At 34.8% G+C, this 21,324-nt stretch overlaps 2 protein-coding genes across 2 annotated transcripts; one reads left to right on the forward strand and one right to left on the reverse strand.

Annotated features, from left to right (window-relative positions):
- The first annotated feature begins 963 nt into the window (after nt 1-963).
- On the forward strand, nt 964-12,073 carry LOC135646324 (uncharacterized). The gene is made up of 15 exons (XM_065165637.1): nt 964-1,206; nt 1,654-2,316; nt 2,403-2,715; nt 4,548-4,694; nt 4,784-4,872; nt 4,954-5,046; nt 6,592-6,718; nt 7,467-7,531; nt 7,604-7,775; nt 8,082-8,279; nt 8,393-8,440; nt 8,522-8,668; nt 9,474-9,556; nt 11,577-11,692; nt 11,776-12,073. The coding sequence occupies exons 2-15, from the start codon at nt 1,715-1,717 to the stop codon at nt 11,856-11,858; spliced, it is 2,283 nt and encodes a 760-aa protein (XP_065021709.1). The 5' UTR covers nt 964-1,206; nt 1,654-1,714; the 3' UTR covers nt 11,859-12,073.
- LOC103981674 (agamous-like MADS-box protein AGL61) lies at nt 11,900-12,884 on the reverse strand. The gene has a single exon (XM_009398416.3). It carries the CDS (start codon nt 12,882-12,884, stop codon nt 12,426-12,428), a length of 459 nt encoding a protein of 152 aa, XP_009396691.2. The 3' UTR covers nt 11,900-12,425.
- Nucleotides 12,885-21,324: the final 8,440 nt, after the last annotated feature.

Genomic DNA, 21,324 nt, shown 5'->3' on the forward strand with positions numbered 1-21,324 from the left:
CGTCCCATAACTAGTTTTGAACTTTTGATAGAATATGCTATCTATTTTTTACCATTTTTTATTTTATATTTAAAAAATATATATTAAAAAATAAAATAAAATTTTAATGGCTAACATTAAAGTATTGGAATTATAGTTTTGGATTCAATTTTTAAAGATATATTTTTTATTTATATTCTTAATCAAGGTATATAATGTCGTATCGTATTGATATTTCGAGATTGGCTCAGTACGATACGGTACCGGTGTACCGAGCGGCACATCCTGGTGTAATAAATTATTTTATAATTTTTTTCATATTATAGCATTGCTACAGTATAGCACTGTAACGGTATCAGACGGTCCGTGTACCGATATATCATCGGACCGATACGTACGACTCATATCGAACGATACCATTTGGTACCATGTACCTTGTTCTTAATAATAAATTATGTATAATATAATACTTACAAAAAGGTGAGGTGAAAAATAGTCTACCCATTCAGTCTCATAACAATTGACATCTCTGGATATAAATTTATAAGGTGCAGTTACATACTTCTCTGTCCGAACGCAGTGAACGTATCCCCAAAAATGACCTAAACTTATTTACTGTAGTAATTATGGGCAGGCAAATTTAAACCGATTCGATTCGATTCGCCATCGTTTGCGCGTCGGCTCGGTTGGGCTTGACCCAATGTGGACAAATTCGACATTTCGAGTCTCAACGTAATAACTTACGTCACGAACGATGATATGGCTGGCCGTGGCCACCGCACCCGTGACAACAACCGGGGTTTGAAACCTCGAACCCAAAATGGACCGGGTGAGCCGACCTGTAGCGCATCTGAACCGTTTAATTCACGACCGACGGTGTGATTGCATCGTGATATCGCCATCGGACGACTAGCAAACGATGGTCAAATCCGTCCGCTTCTATACTGTCTTGGTTCCCAAGCTTCACTCTGCCCTCTCGTCCTCCCCCTTTGTGTCACCATCTATATACCAACGTTTCGGTCCGTGCCTGCGTCGCATTTCTTGGTATCCTCTTGCTTCGCTCATTGAAACCCTAACCCCTCATCCCTTGGTTCCCGATTTGTGGATGGCTCGATTGAGAACATTCCAAGCTAGATTCTAATCGGTGTTTCTCCTTTTGGCGAATTCGATTTTTGATCGCGAAGACTCGTCGAAGCAGAGGCGGGTGTAGATTTCCGAGCTTTTCCGGTGATATTTTCGCTACCTTTTCTGCTTTCCTATTGGTTTTCCCCGTTTTGGATTCGTGGACCAAGAATTGATGCTCCAAAAAACCCTATAATCGAGCATATAAATAATCGCATTTCTATTTGTTGATGAGATTACGTGATCCCGGAAGGTTTTTGTTAAACTGATCCTGTTGCTTTGGTAGCTCTCCTTGCAAATGGTTGTGTAGCTTAAGATTTGATTGATTTTTCCCCCTCATATTTCTACAATTCGATATACATGGTTGGATGCATGTCCTTATGCCTCGATGTATCTCTCTTAGCTGCACGGAAGAAAGAGGTTCCATATAATCGTTTTATTGATATAACGGCAAGATATAGGATTAAGGATCTTGTCCCTTTAACGATCATGACATATTTAACGAGTTTTTGTTATAATAATAATTTATTTGAACATAAATGTTTGATTCAGGGGGTTCCCGGAAAGATATGATCAAAGCTTTTCACTTTGGAAGGAGAAAAGGATACCAATTATGGCGTCTCAGGCAATTGTCAAAGGAAGGAAGTACGTCCTGAAACACCTAAGCTTACCTGTGCGTTCTTGTTCCAGTTTCTCGAGTTTGGGGCGTGGAAGATATGCACCTGATACAGACACGAGGGTTCCAACTTGGATCTCTGAGCAGAGCTGCAGTGAAGTTGAGAGTAGTGGGCAGAAAAAGCATGTGGCGGTAACCACCAAAGAGGACTTAATCTTCTTCTGTGCTCAGGGTTCTTTTCGGCGTCCATCCAGTAGAATTTACAATTCAGGATTTGGATATGGAAGACAAGAGTTCGTTCTTCCATTTGCAGTCAGAGGTTTGGCACAGTCTGTTGCCACCGCGTCTACAGATACAGCTGGTCGACCTGAGAAGCATAATGAGGAAGAGCCTTGCAAAGATCAGGGCCAAAAAGAGTTTAAAGAGGCATCTCCTGAGGAATGCGATCAGGCTGTGGAAGGTTTAAGCACTGCAAAAGCAAAAGCAAAAGCCAAACAGATGCAAGATTCTCAAAAATCTGCTCAGTCATTCATACACAAGTTTTGGGCAAAGCTTCTGGGTATTGGTCCTGCTCTGAGAGCCGTGGCTTCAATGAGCAGGTATTATCTATTTTAAATTGTTGTATCCTTTCTTTGCAGTGACTATTGGTTGACTTTATTTTTCTGTTATCTCTTCTGCATGTAAGAGCGGATTGGGCTATTAAATTACGCCACTGGAAGGATGAATTTGTATCTACCATGCAGCATTATTGGTTAGGCTTGAAATTGTTATGGGCTGATATGAGGATCTCTTCAAGATTGTTGTTGAAGTTGGCTGCTGGAAAGAGTCTCACAAGAAGAGAAAGACAGCAGCTGACACGTACCACAGCCGATATTTTCAGGCTGGTTCCCTTTGCAGTTTTCATCATTGTTCCATTTATGGAGTTCTTGTTGCCAGTGTTCCTGAAGCTGTTTCCAAACATGTTGCCATCTACGTTCCAGGACAAGATGAAAGAACAGGTATGCTCACCATTGAGTCTGTATAATTATGTCAGTTACTTGATTCTTTCTTGTGCTAACAAGATTTTGATCATGAAATTGAGCTTTCTATAAAATGCATCCTGGCGTGTCATAATAACTTGATGTTTCATTTTAAGTTGAGTACATGCATATATTTTCTGTCATGCTACAAATTGAATATTGGTTTTCAGTTGAACCTTTAGGTGGGACTGCTGCAGACCAAATGAATTTTGCTAATTTGTAGAACACTGTCAGAAAAAGCAGTAGAGTCTTCGGAGGTAAACTGATCTGGTTCTGATGCTAAGGTGAATAAATTGTCATTCAGAAGAGAAAATCAGATATATAATCCAGTGATCAGAGTGTCTAATAAAAAATTGAAAACACTATTTACTAATTGAAATTTGATGCATGCCAAGAAGCATCTTTGACATGGGAAAAAAAAAAGGCTCTCCTGTAAGTGGAGACAAGATGAAAGAATTGTAATGCAGTGGATGAGATATGGGATAATCAGAGTTTCAAGCCAAGTTGAACCATCCATTTTTTTCCTCTTATAGTAATTTCATCCATTGCATACCTAGTAGATCTAGATTTTGTCCTTAAGATTTGCAACGACAATCCTCCATCTTTGCCTTTACATACGGTTGACCAGTTAATCTTTCTTTTCTTTCTATCACCAAGACATTCTTGCCATAAGAAAAATCTCCTTATATGTCAATCTTCTTGATTAAATCAGACTTAAAGGCTTTTGGTCTATGCAAAACATTTGGACTAGGATGAAAAGATGGGCTGATGAAGGTTCACTCTACCTAATATTTCTGTGAAAACTGATCCGTTATCCTGTTAAACTTATTGGTATTATAGCAGATCTGCATGAAAAAGGAAACTGAATCTACCGAATCTACCTGCACCATTTTACGAAAGGCTTTGATCTTATTAGGAAGCCTTCTACCTATTTGCAGAAAATCAAGTTAATTTTATGAGTTGTGGGGATGTTGCCGATGACACAACACCCCTTAACAAAAGCAGATGAGAACAATAAATCGAGTTGTTAAGGATAAGCTTCAACCTATTTGCTAAAATTTTGTTTATAATTTTGATTACTGCAGAGTTGATAATCAGCCTAGGGTCTTTAATCTAATCATTGCCTTTTTTTAGAATAACAGTAATTTAAGCATAATTTTGCCTGTCCAAGGTTAAATTCCACTTGCATGCCGTTTGTCACTTCTGCAAGTTAAGTTTCACTATATTCTTCTCCAGCACTTGGTGTAGAATCTGAATTTCAAAATCATCAAGTTCCAGGGCCTTATCCCCTTTTCAAACAAAGAATATCTTTTTAACTTCTTCTAGTTCTTCTTCTTGGCAAAACAATTAGAAGTTTGGTCACCATTCCAAGAAGCTAAACCAATTAAAGGTTTTCAGTTATGCTGAAGATGCTGATATTGGTTCTGGCTATCCTCTTCTCATCTCTTATCACATCCCAATCTTCTCCCACTATTTGCCATAGAGTGGAATTATATAGTTGTTTTATCATCTAATCCAAGAGCATTATATGATATTTGGTAGTAATACTGTTCCTTCAAACATAGACACTTGTCCAATTCAGTCTTGCAATATTCTGGTTCCTACAATTCCCCAGACAATGGAATATGGGTTCTAAATTTCTTATGTATTTCTCTTTTCTATTCTCAGTATCCTAGCTTTTTTGATTTGTGTAACTTTCTCTTTTTAGAACTCCTTGTCTTCCAGACATTTCTTAATGAAATATAAATTACTTTGGCCATTATTTTCTTTTCTAGGACTCTTACTTTGGATTTTCCTCTTCCGACTTGTAGGAGGCACTGAAAAGGAAACTCAAAGCAAGAATAGAGTATGCAAAGTTTCTGCAGGACACAGTTAAAGAGATGGCAAAAGAAGTCCAAACATCACATAGTGGAGAAATTAGACAGACTGCAGAGGACTTGGATGAATTTTTGAATAAGGTACATTGCCTTCTTCGATGAACATTGGAGAGTATATGTCTATTGCTTCTGCCTACAATTAGGTCCTGAGATGTTGGTTTTGCAATAAGGTCAGGACTGGTGCTCCTGTATCCAATGTTGAAATCTTGAGCTTTGCGAAATTGTTTAATGATGAGCTGACATTGGACAATATAAGCAGGTCAACATCATATAGTTAACTTGTGAATATTCAATCTTGTTGATAATTGATCGAATTTCTAATATTGTTTGCTTCCTGCAGACCGAGGCTGATCAATATGTGCAAGTATATGGGAATTCCACCATTTGGAACTGATAATTACTTGCGATTTATGCTTCGAAGGAAATTGCAGGAGTAAGTCTCATTCTGCTTTCAGAGTGATTTTCTCTCTGCTGTAGCCTTTTCAATATTACAGCTTTCTAACTTGTGTTATGTTGCTATAATATTGGTAGACTTAAGTTTAACCCTTAGTCAGTTTAGCCCCCCATCATTAGTGGGAGAGCACTTAAGTTGGGTTGAAAAGAGCTTGATGGGTATAGGGCGAGATATAAAATGGTATCAGAGCTGATGGAGTATTGGGCATGAGAAGTGGTTTAAGTAAGAAAGAACACCATGTGAATAAGGCTAGAGGATACGTCATAGTGTAAAGCCACTACTGGACTGAGTCTCACGTGCATCTAGGCATATTGATGACACTGTCAAACAAAGTGAGAGGAATTGTAACATCTCAATGGCAAGTGAAATGTGTTCTAAGCAAGGTATGCAATACCGTATCGTACCGGTATTTCGAGGTTGGCTTGGTACGGTACGGTACCGGCGTACCGAGCAGTACATCAGGGTATACCGAATAGTTTTATATATTTTCTTTTCCTACTGTAGCACTGCAGCACTGCTACAGTATAGTACTGTAGTACTGTAGCACGTTCCGTCCAGTACCAGGCGGTCTACGTACCGGTATGCCATCAGACTGGTATGTACCGCCCATACCGGGCGGTACCATTCGGTTTTGCATACCATGGTTCTAAGCTTGTAAATGATGCATGATGCTTCTAAGCTTCTATTTCTGCCTATTGAACACTGTTGTGAGAATGTAAAGAATGAATAATGATGCTTTTGAGCTCCAACTTCACGTCTTTAATACATCAGTTCTGTCGCTATAGTAAAAAATATTGGCAACAACAAGTGATGGGTTTGGTAAAATCTTATAAATGTTGTTCCATGGTGGCAGCTTCTGAGTGTTGCAGTTTTGATGGATAATGACAGTAAAACTTCAATATTTAATTTAAGAAGGCTTTGGATAGCACTCAAGAACAAAGCCAAATGCCAAATGATGAGTGTATGGTGAAGTGCTCACAAATGTTGCTATGTGGTGGTAGCTTCTAAATATAGTAGTTCGAAATTCGAATGATGGTTCTTTGAGACATCAGTATACTAATTAGGAGCTTCAATTTTATGTCATACTGCCTATATAGTATATAGTATATAGTATATACTACAGTGAGAAAGGGTTTAGTTTTCAATGATGAGTGCTATAATTTGTGATTTTTTTTCCTTTGTCTGTTGTTTCATCCAAGGTATACAATACCGTATCGTATTGGTGTTTTGAGGTTGGCTTGGTATGGTATGATACCAGCATACCGAGTGGTACATCAGGGTGTACCGAACGATACACCAAGGCTTACCGAGCGATTTCCTCTTACGGTAGTACTGTAGCACGGTCCATCCGGTAACGGACGATCCGCGTACCGGTATGCCGTCGGACCGGTACATATCGCCCGTACCGGGCGGTACCATTCGAAATTGCATACCATGGTTTCATCCTTACTATTGTGAATGGTACATGTAGATTTGTTGCTAGTTTTCTTGTGGGTTTTGATGATGTTGTCCTGTTTTTTAAAGGATTAAGGAAGATGACAAGCTGATCCAAGCAGAGGGTGTGGAATCTCTTTCAGAAGAGGAACTACGGCAAGCTTGTCGGGAACGGGGTCATCTTGGGTTGCTTTCGAAGGAGGAGATGCAACAACAGGTTTTATGACTTAAAGTTTCTTTTAGTTACTGTTACTCTCCATGCTTCCTGGCAATATAAACAGTTGAAAATTAAATGTAAGAAGATGTTTATTAGAACTTAAGCAGCAGCCCATGAGGCAATAGTAGTAGGTCTAGTAACTAGTTAGCATTTAATTTTGTTGTGTTGCCATACTTCTTCATCTTATTGTTTCTCCTCTTTAATGCTCTAACTCATTATATTATATTATGGATTATCTATCTTGTTAATGTTTTTATGTTTATCTGCATTGATTTTCATGGCTCTGTCTTTTTGAGGTAGAGTCTAAACTAATTTATGTTCATCAGTAACATTAACTATTTTCTATCTGCAATCTACAACCTCAATTTTGTTATAGATTAAGTTCTACCATAGGAGTACCTCATTGTGATAATCAACAATTCTTTCCCAGCTGAATCTTATTATAAAATTTAGCTAGAGAACTACACTATTATATCAAAATGTGTGCTACTTTTTTGTCAAAACCCATGATTACAACTATAGATTAATATAATATAAAAATAGCCATGGTTGTCTTGTTTTATGCTTGCTGGGATCTTATTTGTAGATCTTGGACTCTGAAAATCTTAGGAAGAGAACTGAGCTGTTCTTTTTCTATTAGAAATCTGATATTTTCTCTCCACTATTTTTTTAACCTTCCTAAGCTATATTGTTATTACCTGTAGTGAATTATGAAGTTATTGTTGTTTATAGTAATCTTTGTTTTCAGCTTCGTGACTGGCTGGATCTGTCCCTTAATCGTGCTGTTCCATCTTCATTGTTGATACTCTCGAGGTAATAAGTTTTATGTAGCTATATTTGTTGGATTATTTGTGCATCCTTCTCTAATTTGGTAATGTTTTTCAGAGCCTTCACTGTATCTGGAAAGGTGAAACCTGAAGAAGCTGTTGTAGCAACATTATCATCTCTACCAGATGAGGTGGTTGACACAGTTGGTACTGGTTTGCCATCTGAAGATTCTGTTTCTGAGAGAAGAAGAAAATTGGAGTTCCTCGAAATGCAGGAAGAACTTATCAAGGTACTAAGTATTCTACAACTTGGAAGTTGTTCTTTTGCTTTTTGTCTTCTGTGTAAAGAAATTTAACATTTTCAAATCCTGGTCTACTTTTTGTCCTTTTATTTCGGATGCTGCTGAGCCATCTGATGTCTTGAGATCAACTTAAGCTGATGTGCCTTTCAGATTTGCTTCTATTCCTGGGAATAACTTAATAAAACTATATATTATGTGCATTGATGAGTATGTTTTGACCATGACTTATAAACATTCTGAACTGATTTAATAGGGTTTTGACTGATACTGATTTTCTATGCTAAAAATCTGTAGGAGGAAGAGAAAAAGCTAGTGAAAGAGGAGAAAGCTAAGGTGAAGGAATCTGAGGTCATCGAGGAGGATCTAGCATTGAAGGAGATGACTGGTCCTACAGCCAGGGAAGCACAGGAGTTAGCAAGTGGAAAAACACTTGAAAAACAGGAGCAACTCTGTAAAATCAGTCGGGCGCTGGCTGTGCTAGCTTCAGCTTCTGTAAGCCTGTTGCTTTCAGTTCATTTTACTTTTTAGTATTTGGCTAATTAAATACATCAGTATTTCTGCCAATCGCTTCCTGAATTAATGATGAATGTTCATTTAACGTGCAGTCAGTGAGTAGGGAACGTCAAGAATTCCTGAGCCTTGTTAATAAAGAGGTAATGTCTTCACAAATGCTATTATTCTGGAATATTTGCGGCTTTGTATGTGACCTGAAATTGGCTATATGTTAACTGTAGATTGAACTTTATAATACCATGCTGGAGAAGGAAGGTACTGATGGTGAAGAAGAGGCAAAGAAAGCATATAGAGCCGCTAGGGAGAAGAGTGATCAAGCAGCTGAAGTAGCTGCTGCAGACAAGGTCTCATCAGCACTAGTAGATAGGGTAAGAAATAACTTTCTGCTTATAAGTTTAACTCATTTGACTGCTTTCTTTATCCTGAGATTCTGAATTCATCTGTGGTGTTAGGTATAGTTGCAAAATTGAAGTAAAAAGTATTTCAGCTTTTATATTATTTTGATTTTTGGAGACTTAGTTTAATTGTTTGTATAGCATTGTATTTAACATTTTATATTCCTTTTTATGTCTAAATATTGGTATCTAAATGTTTCCTCGAGCATTGTGGTGTTAGTTTATCTAACTGATCCTTTTAAGATTGGACCACTTTAACCTGTAATTGGCTTTACTGCTTAGTTAGAATTGGGTTATTTTGGTCTAGTGTAGCACTAAACTGGATTATATTTAAGTTTGGTATTTAGCTTTAGAACCATATCAAGATTTCCTATAGCTGATGTACTGTGAAATAAAGATGTGTTCATTATCACTGATGTCTTTGACAGACAGTTTCAATGGTTTCCATGATAGATACTTCATAAAAAAGAATCAGATCTTGCACTACTGTAATGGAGGAACAAGTTTGTGTTTACTGCTGAACTTGTATGAAAAGTTGTGCTGGACAAATAAGTGCACACATGATGCCTGTACCTTGACATTATTGTATTTGTTTAATATATTTTCAAATATGCTTTAAGTTGTATTCGATCTGTTCTAACAATGATATTTTGGCACTTCAGGTGTACTTTGTTTGTTTGCAATTCTTGGATAGCATACACTTGTACTTCTTGGATGGTCGTGTAGGCTGTATATTTATTGATATTTGTTAATGTTTATCCTTGTTTGTTCCGTTTAGGTTGATGCCATGTTACAAGAACTTGAAAAGGAGATCGATGATGTAGATGCTAAAATTGGTGATCGTTGGAAAATACTAGACAGGTGCTCTTTTTTCCTCATAATGTGCTCTGGATTTGATCTAAGACTTCTTGTCCCTCTTATTTTGAGTCTAAATCTCACCTTTTTTGGCCACTGTTTTCTGTTGGCATAGTTAGCTTTATCTATGCACTTATCCCATTCGTTAATTGGTATCCCTGTTTTTATATGTATTATCGTGAAACCTTCCTCTAAGATCTTTCACAATAAACTATATTGCGACAAATTGTGTAGTATCATGCAAGAAAGGTTCTGTTCAATAAATGTTGCATATTCATGCAGTAATTTTTTGTATGTTGCTATGAAAAGTTGAGGTTTAAACTAATTGTTTCATTAATAATCCGCTCATCTACAGTTAAGGTTACCATCCATATAAATCATATATTTAGAACTGATGTTCCTTAGCTGAAAAGACATTACTACATTTAATGCCTTCCATATTTCTTTATGTTATAACAGGGGGTTCTTTGTTTATTTCACCTGCTAATAGTCGCATTTATAATTGGGAAATTGCTAAATTGATTTGTTCCTTGTATTATAAATACTAAAGTTCTCTTGGTAAGAAGCATTGTTGCTTGGTTTGATGCCTTGCAGAATTTTAGCAATCTGTATATATTTTCCTTCTTTTGGTACAATTACTGATAAGACATGGCTTTGACCATGGGATATACTTATTACTTCGATTAGATCAATTGGTTTCACTTTTGCCCTTCCCTTATCTTTTTCAACAATTTTCTTCGGATTTTGGTCTAAAGTGGATTTTCATTTGTTCCTAGAGATGCAGATAGGTTCAGCGAGCCACCCATTGAAACCATCCAAATTAGAAGATAAGAGACAGAAGTAAACACACACGCACACAAGAAAAGAAAATATGATTGGCTGATCCTGTAGAGAGAATGGATCGGTTGGAACTGAATATGCATTTCGGTCCCCTAGATGCAGATAGACTTCAGCTTTGACCCACATTTAGAATCATCTAGCCTAATACACACAGTCTTATTATTGGCTGATGCTGCCGATTAAGTGCTGCTCTTTTATGTACATGATATATCAATCTGGCATGACATTTTTGGATTTCCACTTTGGCAAAGATAACAACTAAACAATTTTTGTTGATAATGTTATTTCACGGAAGATATCAGCATAGGAAATTAAAACACCTGTACATCAGTGCAATATCTGCATGAATAGTGTCTCATTACTCTCACGGAAGAGACTGTGATGTGGTGCATGTTTTAGTATATAGAAAGTAAGACCTTTGTTCGATATATGATTTCTGGGTTAAGATATGATGCATATGCCGGAAAGTATATGCTCAATGTGGGGTTTTAGTCAATTTAAACAAGTTAAAACCTATTTGGTTTTCACACAGTAGTCTTGCTGCTTAACTATGATTCTGGTGCAAGAAAGATTATAGAAATAGAATACAAAGAGGAAGATAGAGAGAGACCAGGAGGGTAAAGGGTGATATGCCAGTGGCCTAATAAATGCACAAATTCATGTAAATTATTATCATTCTCGTAAAATTTTCAAATGAATGCTTTTCTACAGGACATTGAATTTATCTTAAATTGGCACTCTAGGCATGTAAGAGTAGGGAAGAAATTACCTCCTGATAGCCTGTCCAGAACGGCCAGTTGTTTATTTGGTTTGGAGGATGTTTCTGGGTCAAATTATGATATTAAGGTTACTAGCTAACTAGATCTTGAGTGTTATTATAGGACATATATATTTTTTTCCAATTTTCTGTTGTTAATGCAAATTAAATTATGCTAAGTTTGGGTCATGCTCTTTCCTAGGCAATAAGAATCTTTCCTATGTTAAAATTGCTCCATAGTACATTGTATCTGGATGTTCTATGACACTAGTAAAGTAGGACGAAAATAACACTTAAATTAATTTAAAAAAAAGACTATCTCTCAATGTGGATATCTAAATTTAATTCGGATGCATTTGAAACTTAATCTAAGCTAGATGACACCTTGCATCCGTACTGAAATAATTATGAATTTCAATCTGTATGCAGAGACCATGATGGCAAAGTGACTCCAGAAGAGGTAGCAGCCGCTGCCATGTATCTGAAAGACACCATTGGAAAGGAGGGTGTCCAAGAACTCATCAGCAATCTCTCCAGGGATAAAGGTTCTATTTCTGTATTACTGCTTTTGCAGCTTATCGAGAAACCCATATTATTTGCTAACTTCCGCAATCTGCTTTTGCAACAGATGGGAAGATTCTTGTTCAGGACATTGTCAAGCTAGCATCCGAAACCGAAGATGCTGATGGTAGTGAAGCGGCACGCTTATAGTCAGAATGGCTGGTTGGTTACATGTTCTCAACTGTCCTCCATTCTTTTTTTTGGCATGATGTCATAAGATGTCTGGTAAATGCAACTTGCTGGTTATGCTGATCCTATTAGTGTTGCATGTCAAATGTGGATTATACGTTGCAGTGCATTGTCAGGCACAGCTTGTTAAACAATATATTCTTTGATGCTATAAAATTTTGAACGAACTATCTGTACATATGTAGCAATTTACCAGTTAAAAAGGGTAACTATTGTTTCTCCTCTATATATCGTCCAGCTAAAGAGTCTTTGGAAGAAATATTTTGATTGGTTCCAGTCCTAGTATGCTAGTATTGAACAACGCATGAAGTCAAACTTCATGTGTGAAATTTACAGATCTCTCTCTTCCAATAATTGAGAAAAAAAATAATTGAAGCATCCAAAGAAATAAAACCAAAGAATCAAGTGACAGGAGGGGTACCAAAACTGTGGCTTCCTGCATTGAAACCTGCAACCCCACTCCCAGCAAGAGTACCTTTCTCTGCCTTCACTCGAGCCCAAACGGGGATGTCGTCCACGGTACCAATGTCATCCAACCACGTCGGCCTTCGCCAGCACGAGCCTCCGCAGCTTCTCCAACTCCTCCACCCCGCGCTGCAGCTCCTCCAGCACCGCCCCGCGGTGGGGCTCCGCGGCGCGCTCATCGCCCTCCCCGAGCAGGAGCGCACGCATCTGCACCAACTCCTGCATCCCGCCCAGACCTGCACGGTCCCGGAACTGGCCGACGAGGAAGCGGCGAAGGACCTCGTCGACGGAGGGATAGGAGTAGGCGTAGGGTCGGCCGGAAGGGGAGAAGACGATGACGGCGGCGTGGGCGCCGGTGTGGGCGCAGAGCTCCGCGGCCATGACGAAGAGGCCCTTACGGCGCTTGCTGAAGGTCACGGCGCGATGCTCGGGGTTCTCGATCTTCTTAATGCGGATTTTTTGCCGGCCTCGACTCGTGCGCTTACTTTTCACCGGCGATGCTATTGCTAACGCAGGTTCCATGGGTCGACTCGTGCGCCTACTTTTCACCGCCGATGTTGCTAACGCAGGTTCGGGTAGGATCAAGAGAGACAAGAGAACAGATGGTTGTTCGTTGCTCTGTTAGATTACATAATCCTATTTAATTATGAAAGATATATTATAAATAGGATTGAATTCTGATTATGATTATAGTTATTGGTTAGGATTCCTTATAAAATAACTTTCATGGGTGCTCTCGCTTATAAGCTTATAAATAGATAGGATTTCTAAGGGCTAAAGGATAGCATCTCAATAATTATCTACTTGTAGATGTTTATTTTTTTGAATAATAAGAAAGGTACGTATCATAATATATTATTAGATCTAATTTTATTTGATTTCAATCTTGACATAAAATTTTTTCCGCATTACAGATAACATGATTATAGATTTTATGCTAACAGCTCCGGCATCATCGTTATAGTCGAGTACTCTCTGAATAGATAGATATTTGATTTCAATCCTGGCATAAATATTATTTTTGTATTTAATATAATATATTTTAAAATTTTATGTTTACAATTGGTATCAGAGCCTAGGTTCTTGAGATCAAATACATTAGAGTATGATTGATCCCTTTTTCTCCGTTAATCGACCTTGCTGTGAATCTGTTGATGGTAAAGTTGTGCTGGGCATCATGCATGTTGTAGCGAAGCGAGCAGTAGCCGTACGTAGGAATCACAGTGCTCATGCGACGGCTGGCCACACATGGCCAGAACCCGTCCATGCGACGATCGGCCGCACGCAGTCAGACAGCCCCGGCGGCGGCCGTGCAGAGGCGGCGATTGTGCGCTGGCAGCAGCCACGCGTTGGCAGAAACTGTCGCAGCGGCCGCGCGTGGGCAGAGGTAGCCCCACGACGGCAGCGGCTATGCGAGGGCAGGTACCGTCGCAACGACCGCGCGCTGGCAACAACCGTGTGCGCCGTCCGCAAGCAGGAAAGGTCGCAGCGGCCACGCGCAAGCAGTGGTAGCGCCGCATCAGCCGCGCGCAAGCAGCGACCTAGGCTGGAACCGTTGCAGCGGCCGCGCGCGAGCAGCGGTAGCGCCGCACGCGCAGGCGACAACGACAAGGCAGATTAGGGTTTTAGCATAATTATGGTTTTGACCTCGAGGCTAGTTTTGCAAAATTATAGTTTTGCCCTTGGCAAATTTCGTAATTCTAGTTTATGTTCTGTCAATATATTTACAGTTTTACCCTCGGGTCTAATTTCTATCAAATTATGTTCTACCCTTCATAAATCACATATTTTCGATTTATATCCTATTAAATATTTACAGTTTTATCATTATGAAATTGAGAAATTTGGTTTATATTCTCAATTGTAAAATTGATAAATCTGATTTATTATAATTATGATTAAATTTAATCATAATTATATTTTTTTTTATTTGATTGGATTTAATTTTGATTAAAAAATTATAAATTATGGTTTAATTTATAGTTATCTCATATGAATTATTGATTATACATGTGATAAATAAAATCCAATTATTATTCTTGGATATTCATATAGTTATTCAAATGTATATATTTGAAATTATGAAATAATATTTAACTTTCAAATGAAGGTATTATTTATATGTTATCATGATTATTATATGAGTTTTTTTACTAATTAATGTTCAATAATTATTATGGTTATTATTTTATTATTAAATTACTTAACATTAATGTTTAATAATTATTATGATTGTTATTTTATTATTGAACTATTTAGCATAAATTAAAGAAATTTGATGAATATTATTTGTAATGTATCTCCCTAAGTTTTATCTGATTTGTAGCTACCATGAGATGATAGACTTATGAGATGTAAATTATAATAAAGGTCTTATCATTTATAGTATATTTTAGATTATATTTTATATTTTTGTATTGGTCCTGCAGCCACCAAAGTGACCTAGACAAATAATTTATAAAATACATTTTGAAATTAGTCCTAAATGATATTAAATAAAATAAATATTCATAATGGCAACATGAATCAGGATAAAAAAATTTAGTGAATATTATTTGTAATTTATCTTCTTAAGTTTTATCCGATCGGTAGCTACCAAAATAGTATGAGATGATAGGCTTATGGGATATGAATTACAATAAAATTTTTATCATTCATGGGATATTTTAAACTGTATTTTATCTTTTTGTATTAGTCTTATAGCCACCAACCTGGACCAATAATCTATAAAATACATTATCGAATTGATCTGATATTAAATAAAATAATATTCACGATGACACATATAATTAGGAGATTTAATAATCTCAAAAGAGAATCTATTTTAAATAATTATGTGATGGGGTAGGATGATACTATTTTGGATATTCTTATAGTTTAGGGTTGTATATCCAAAGGTAACAATACTATTCCACAAAGATGATATCAGTTCTCCATAAGTGATCTTGAGTGAATACTAGATATGTCAATATTACACCCAAAGGTGAAATATAGATGATATTAATAGTTCATCATATTTTGAAAACTTAAAGCATTAATGTTATATTATTATAGTGGTACATCCTTCATTGTATTTTTGTAAATCTTCCTATACTTTTTGAAATACATAGTGTAAGTTGTATTGAGTGAGTGAGATCTTGATCATATTAATTGAACAGAATACAAACTTAATTACTGAAAGTTTTGTAAAATAAATAATTGAGGTGACTGATCAAGAAAGGTATGAAAGACTCAATTTTATGATACTTAGACTTCCGTATAGTTTACAACTAACGCATGAGAATATCTAAGGATCAATTTGAATTTTCTGATAAGTCATTAGTTGACACCTTACTATGATAATATTTGAGGAATTCAAGATTATATCCTCAAAATAAATGATAAAGCTGTAAGCTCAAGGCTCATAATATTTTGAGTACTACTCAAAGAGTAGATAACGCTAAAATAAGGATGAAGCATAAGTCACTTGAGTTTATAATTACTATATAAACTCATAAAAGAATATCCTCATAATAAAGTGTTACTTCTGTAACAAAGAAATGACTATAAGATTTGATTTGAAATGAAAAATGTATAAATATAACCTTTATATGGTTCAAATCAAATATTACAAATATTATTGATGGATTAATTTGATGCTTCAATATATGTTACTAATAATAGATATTTATTAAAAAAAATAAAGAGGGATAAAACCAAAAGAAAATGAGATATTTATCAATGTAGGGAATCATCTTAAAGTGAAAGCGATATTAGTTTGTATTTATCGTTTATGTCTAAAGATGATTCAATTTGATAAATCTTGAAAATCCATGCTGTGTACTTATAATTCTGGGAATTTGAGTTCTTTACCTAGAATTGTTAGAATATCATTTTCCTTTTGATGGTTGTAAACTTATTATGATTCAATAAAATTAATTTTTAAATTATGTATAATAGTCTATATAGAATTAATATGAATTATAAGTCTACAATGATCGTACAATTAAATATTGAAGTGAAATATAGTTTTATAAACTCCTAGAGGTTATGTTTATCACTCTATAGTTTTGTCTTATATATATCTAATTCATGTAAAGTCTATGACTGTTTACACTCTTGAAGTATATATAAATGAATTAGATAGAAAGTCAAGATCATTATATCTAACACGGGTGATAAATTTTATGGTATTTATGATGAACTCAATTATAATTCTAATTCTTTTACTAGATTCTTAGAAAAAAAAGGTATATGATTTACCAGATATGTTATAGCAGAATATGATTGTTGAAAGATATCATCGTACCTTATAGATATGATTAGGAGCATGATAGATTATTTTTTTTTACCCAAATCAATGTGAGAAGAAGCTCCAAGGACAACTATGTATATCTTGAATGATGTTCCTAGTAAGTAAATTACATGCTTTCTTTTAAGTTATGAAATGATAGAAAACCTAACTTAAGATATTTACATATTTGATATTGTTATTACTTAAATCATTAAATAATTTGATTGAACAATAAAATAACATTACTAAACTCTCACATTATATTGATATCATTATTAATGATCTTGTAGAATAACTATAATTGACAATTTTGATAATATCTCAAAGAGGAAGGAATCATATCATTAATGATTATTATGTTGCATATCTACAAGAATTATATTACGATATAGGAATCATAACGGATTCCTTATTTTTGTCATAGGTCATGAAAAGTAATGATTTTAAAAAGTAATATGATGCAATAAAAGAAGAGTTAAAATCAATAACCAGAATCGTGTCCGATAAATTTATCAAATTATCAAATAATTATAAAAGAGTCTATTATATAAATATGACTCAAAGGACAATATCGAATGATATAATGATCAGACTTTTGATTAAAAGTTTTACTCATAAAAAATATATCGACCATAACGAGATTTTTAATGAACTCGTTAAGAATCATCATGACACTAGTGATTCATTATAAGTTTGAGTTATATCATAATGATATGAAAATATTTTTTAAAAAAAGATCTAGCTTTATATGGGTTACTCTAAATGATTTACAAAAAAATGAAAGAAATATAAAATTTGGTATGCAAATTCAAAAATCAATTTATGACCTTAAATAAGCTTCAAGATAATGATATATAAAGGTTCTTGATATCATTATTTTTATATTTAAGGTAAATACTATTAATCAGTATTTATATCAGTGGTAGCAAGTTTATTATATTGATCTTATATATGGATAATATTTTGCCTTATCAATAGTAATCTTGGTTTATTATACTAAATCAAGAAATTTATCACTAAGAATTTTAAGATGGTTGATATGAATGAGACATCTTATATTATTAACATTAAGTAATTTAAATATAGACCTCAATGATTATGGAGATTGTCTTAGAAAGGATATATCAATCGAGTCTTGAAATGATTTTAATATATAGCTTTGTTTAGTCAATCATAAAAGCAAAGTTTTAGTCAATAGTAAATATTTTAAAATGACTTGAAAAGAATCAGATAAAGAAGATATTCTTTGTATATGAATAGTTGAAAGTCTATACTTTATCAGAACAAATATTAGTTTTATAATTAAAATGTTGGGTATATATTGGAGTTACCCAAAAGTAAAAAAACACTAAAGTACTATAGTGAAAGTAATAAGATATCCAGAATTGACAAAGGATTATATGCTCACATGTATAAAATTATATCAACTTGAAATAATGGTATTTTTCATATGCTGATTGTATAAATTACCTCGATAATAGGAAGTCCACCTTATGGTTAATATCTATATCAATTAGAGGGGTAATTTATTATTATTAATAATAGAAGTTGATTTTGTGGCATGCTTTGAGGCCACTAATCAAATTTTTTACTACAAAATTTTTATCTCGGGATTTAGTGTAGTCAGACTCAATTACTAGGTCGTTGAAAATATTTTATTATATTGCAGTAGTTTTCTTCTCTAAGAATGATAAGTACTATTGCATCTATATGCATTATGGTATAAATTACTTGATGGTTAGAGAAGATGAGTCCAGAAACATCCAATGTCAATTAATTACTTGAGTTCCACTATATTGATTGTTGATCCATTCACTTAGGACTTACAATCTAAAGTATTTTGAAAGAACATATTCTTATGATTGAGTTTGTAAGTAACCCATAAAGAATATGGTGATACATGTTTGAGTAGATACTATAATTAACATTCTTGCTTACGTACTTAAAGTTATTTGTTTCTGCTATCTTGTTCATAATTATATATATACACATTATGATTAAATGTGATGATAGGATTGTCTTGATAAGATAAATTACAGGGGTCATTTTGGACTACATTAGGAAAAACTAATAGTATTGTGGTACATAGAAGGAAGTGTGACACTGATGGCATACAACCGCTATGACTCATATTGTTAGTCAAACTTAATATAGTATTATTATAATTATTGAACTTATTGGCCTATTTTAAAATTCACGCGCGTGTATATAGTTTTTTTAAAATTCCATAATCTAATTGAGTCAAATTATTTTTAAATAAATTTTATTTATTTAATTTTGATTTTAAGTTTTTTTTGTATCTTACCAATTATTGGGCCAAGTGGGAGAATGTTAGATTATGTGGCCCTATTTAATTAGGTAAGATATATTATAGATATGATTGAATTCTGATTATGGTTTTTGGCCAATAGAAAAGAAGTTCAGTTAAAGTAGGATTCCTTAGGAGATAATCTTGATGGGAGGAACTCTCATAATAACTTAACCTTATGCTCTCGCCTTATAGATTAATATCTCAGATCCGACGATGGAGTGCTTGTAGATCAGACAAGGTTTATTTTTCTGAACAACAAGAAAGGTACGTATCATAATATATTGTTAGATCTAATTTTATTTGATTTCAATCTTGGCATAAAAGTTTTTCCGCATTACAGATAGCATGATTACATATTTTATGCTAACAGCTCTGGCATCATCGTTATAGTCGAGTATTGCAGGACTCCAACTCGGTTCGAGAAGTAGGGCCTACGATGCATAGGTTGAGGAGAGAGAGCGAGTAGGTTACTTTCTAAGACGAGTAGGGTCTACGATGCATAGCGAAGGAGAGGGAAAGAGTAGGTTTCCTTTTAAGACTAGACAGTGCCCAAACAAGTAAGGCAGATTCCGTATAATTTATAAAGTAGAAATATAGAAACAGATTCCATATAATACAAAGACTTTCGGATTCCAATGCAAACCAAATCTTACAAGGGTGATTCTTTAAGAATTGAATGGATATTTCACTTTAAAAAGTTGGGTGAATTCTAACAAAAAAAAATATAAGTTAAAAATAATTAAATAATATTTTTTTAAAAATAATTATTCTACCCTTATCGATCGTTTTTCGACTATCACTTTTGTTCTAGTAATCACACTTTCTTGGTCACTTACTGTTCGCTCTGTTGATCACCCCTCTCCCCTTTTTTGATTGCTTGCACTTTCGCACACAAATTGATCCTATCAGTTGACCACTCCCCTCCTTTGGTAACACCGTTTGGCTCCATCGATCGTTCTCTTCTACATGTATAAGCAAGCCTCGTTGGTCTCCTCCTCCTTTCTCTTAGTTTTATATATCTTTGAGTACAAGTTAACCTCACCAATCGTATTCCTTCCTTGATCTTCATAGATCGATTTACCAGGTGTCCTCCTCTATTTGAAAAATAAAGTTAAAATATTTTTGAGAAATTATCGGACTAAGTAGTTTTTTATTCAAAAATTCGCCTCAAAATATTCTATCATCCTCCATTGGTCGTTCCGACCATCACCGTCGCACCCAACCATCATCATCGCTGTCGTTGTCATATCTCGAATTTATAAAAATAATAATAAATCAAAAAATTCTAGTTGATTTTTACCTTGGGGCGCCTCAAAAATATCCTATCATCCTCCATTGGTCGTTCCGACGTTGTCATATCTCGAATTTATAAAAATAATAATAAATCAATATTTTATTATCCATAATTTATATAATAAACTCCATCATTTTCTTTTCATTCGTCTTTGAATTCAAATCCTTATCTTTACAGTAGTAAATATTCTATTAACAAAAAAAAATGATAATATCTTCTTAATAGGGTCTCTTCCACCCAAGCTTCAGATCTATTACATAATAGTAAATTACTCTAAAAATAAATATAAAATAAAAAAATATTAGCAATCACACATGCTAGTAGGAACCTCAGAAAAATCATAAAGTTAATCTTCAATATTCATGAAATATAAACAAATATCAATAATTAAATAAAAAAATATATCTATTCATCATAAAACTTATGCATCAGAAAAATGATGATAATTTCTTACATAATAAATAAAATCATACATCAGCTACATGTAACACATACATAATAACAAATGCATACATCGCCCGATGGTGCACTCTCCCAACAACGGATGGAGAGGCATATTCTATGGAATGGATTCCTCCCAACAGCGGACGAAGATAATCCATATCGCACTCCCAACAACGGATGGAGTGGAATCCCTCACCCTCCCAAGTGGGAACACGTTCCTCCCAACAACGGACGGAGGAACCATCTAACCATCATGTCTGATGGCCCGCAGGAAATTGCCATACCTGCCCTCGGCAGGGATACATAAACATCCATGATCATTCATTTACACTCATCCAATCACTCATGCATACATCAAGAAATCAATATTATTAAATATTATGAGAGACCATAATTGATGTAAATCTACTATACCATATTCATTGGTGGCTCTGCACTATGATGGGCTCGTAGCTCTTTTCACAGGTTGCACTCTCAATGTGAACTACTAGTCTAGTTACATCTACTACATGTTACTCATCATATCAATATCATAAACATAAGAAAATAGAAAATCAATAATTATTTTTAAATGACATATTCAGATAAAACCTTTAAATTCATCAAATCATTGAAGCATGAAATATCAACATCTCAATAG

This window comes from Musa acuminata, chromosome BXJ1-4 (genome assembly GCF_036884655.1).
Source record: "Musa acuminata AAA Group cultivar baxijiao chromosome BXJ1-4, Cavendish_Baxijiao_AAA, whole genome shotgun sequence".
Classification (NCBI taxonomy): Eukaryota; Viridiplantae; Streptophyta; class Magnoliopsida; order Zingiberales; family Musaceae; genus Musa; species Musa acuminata.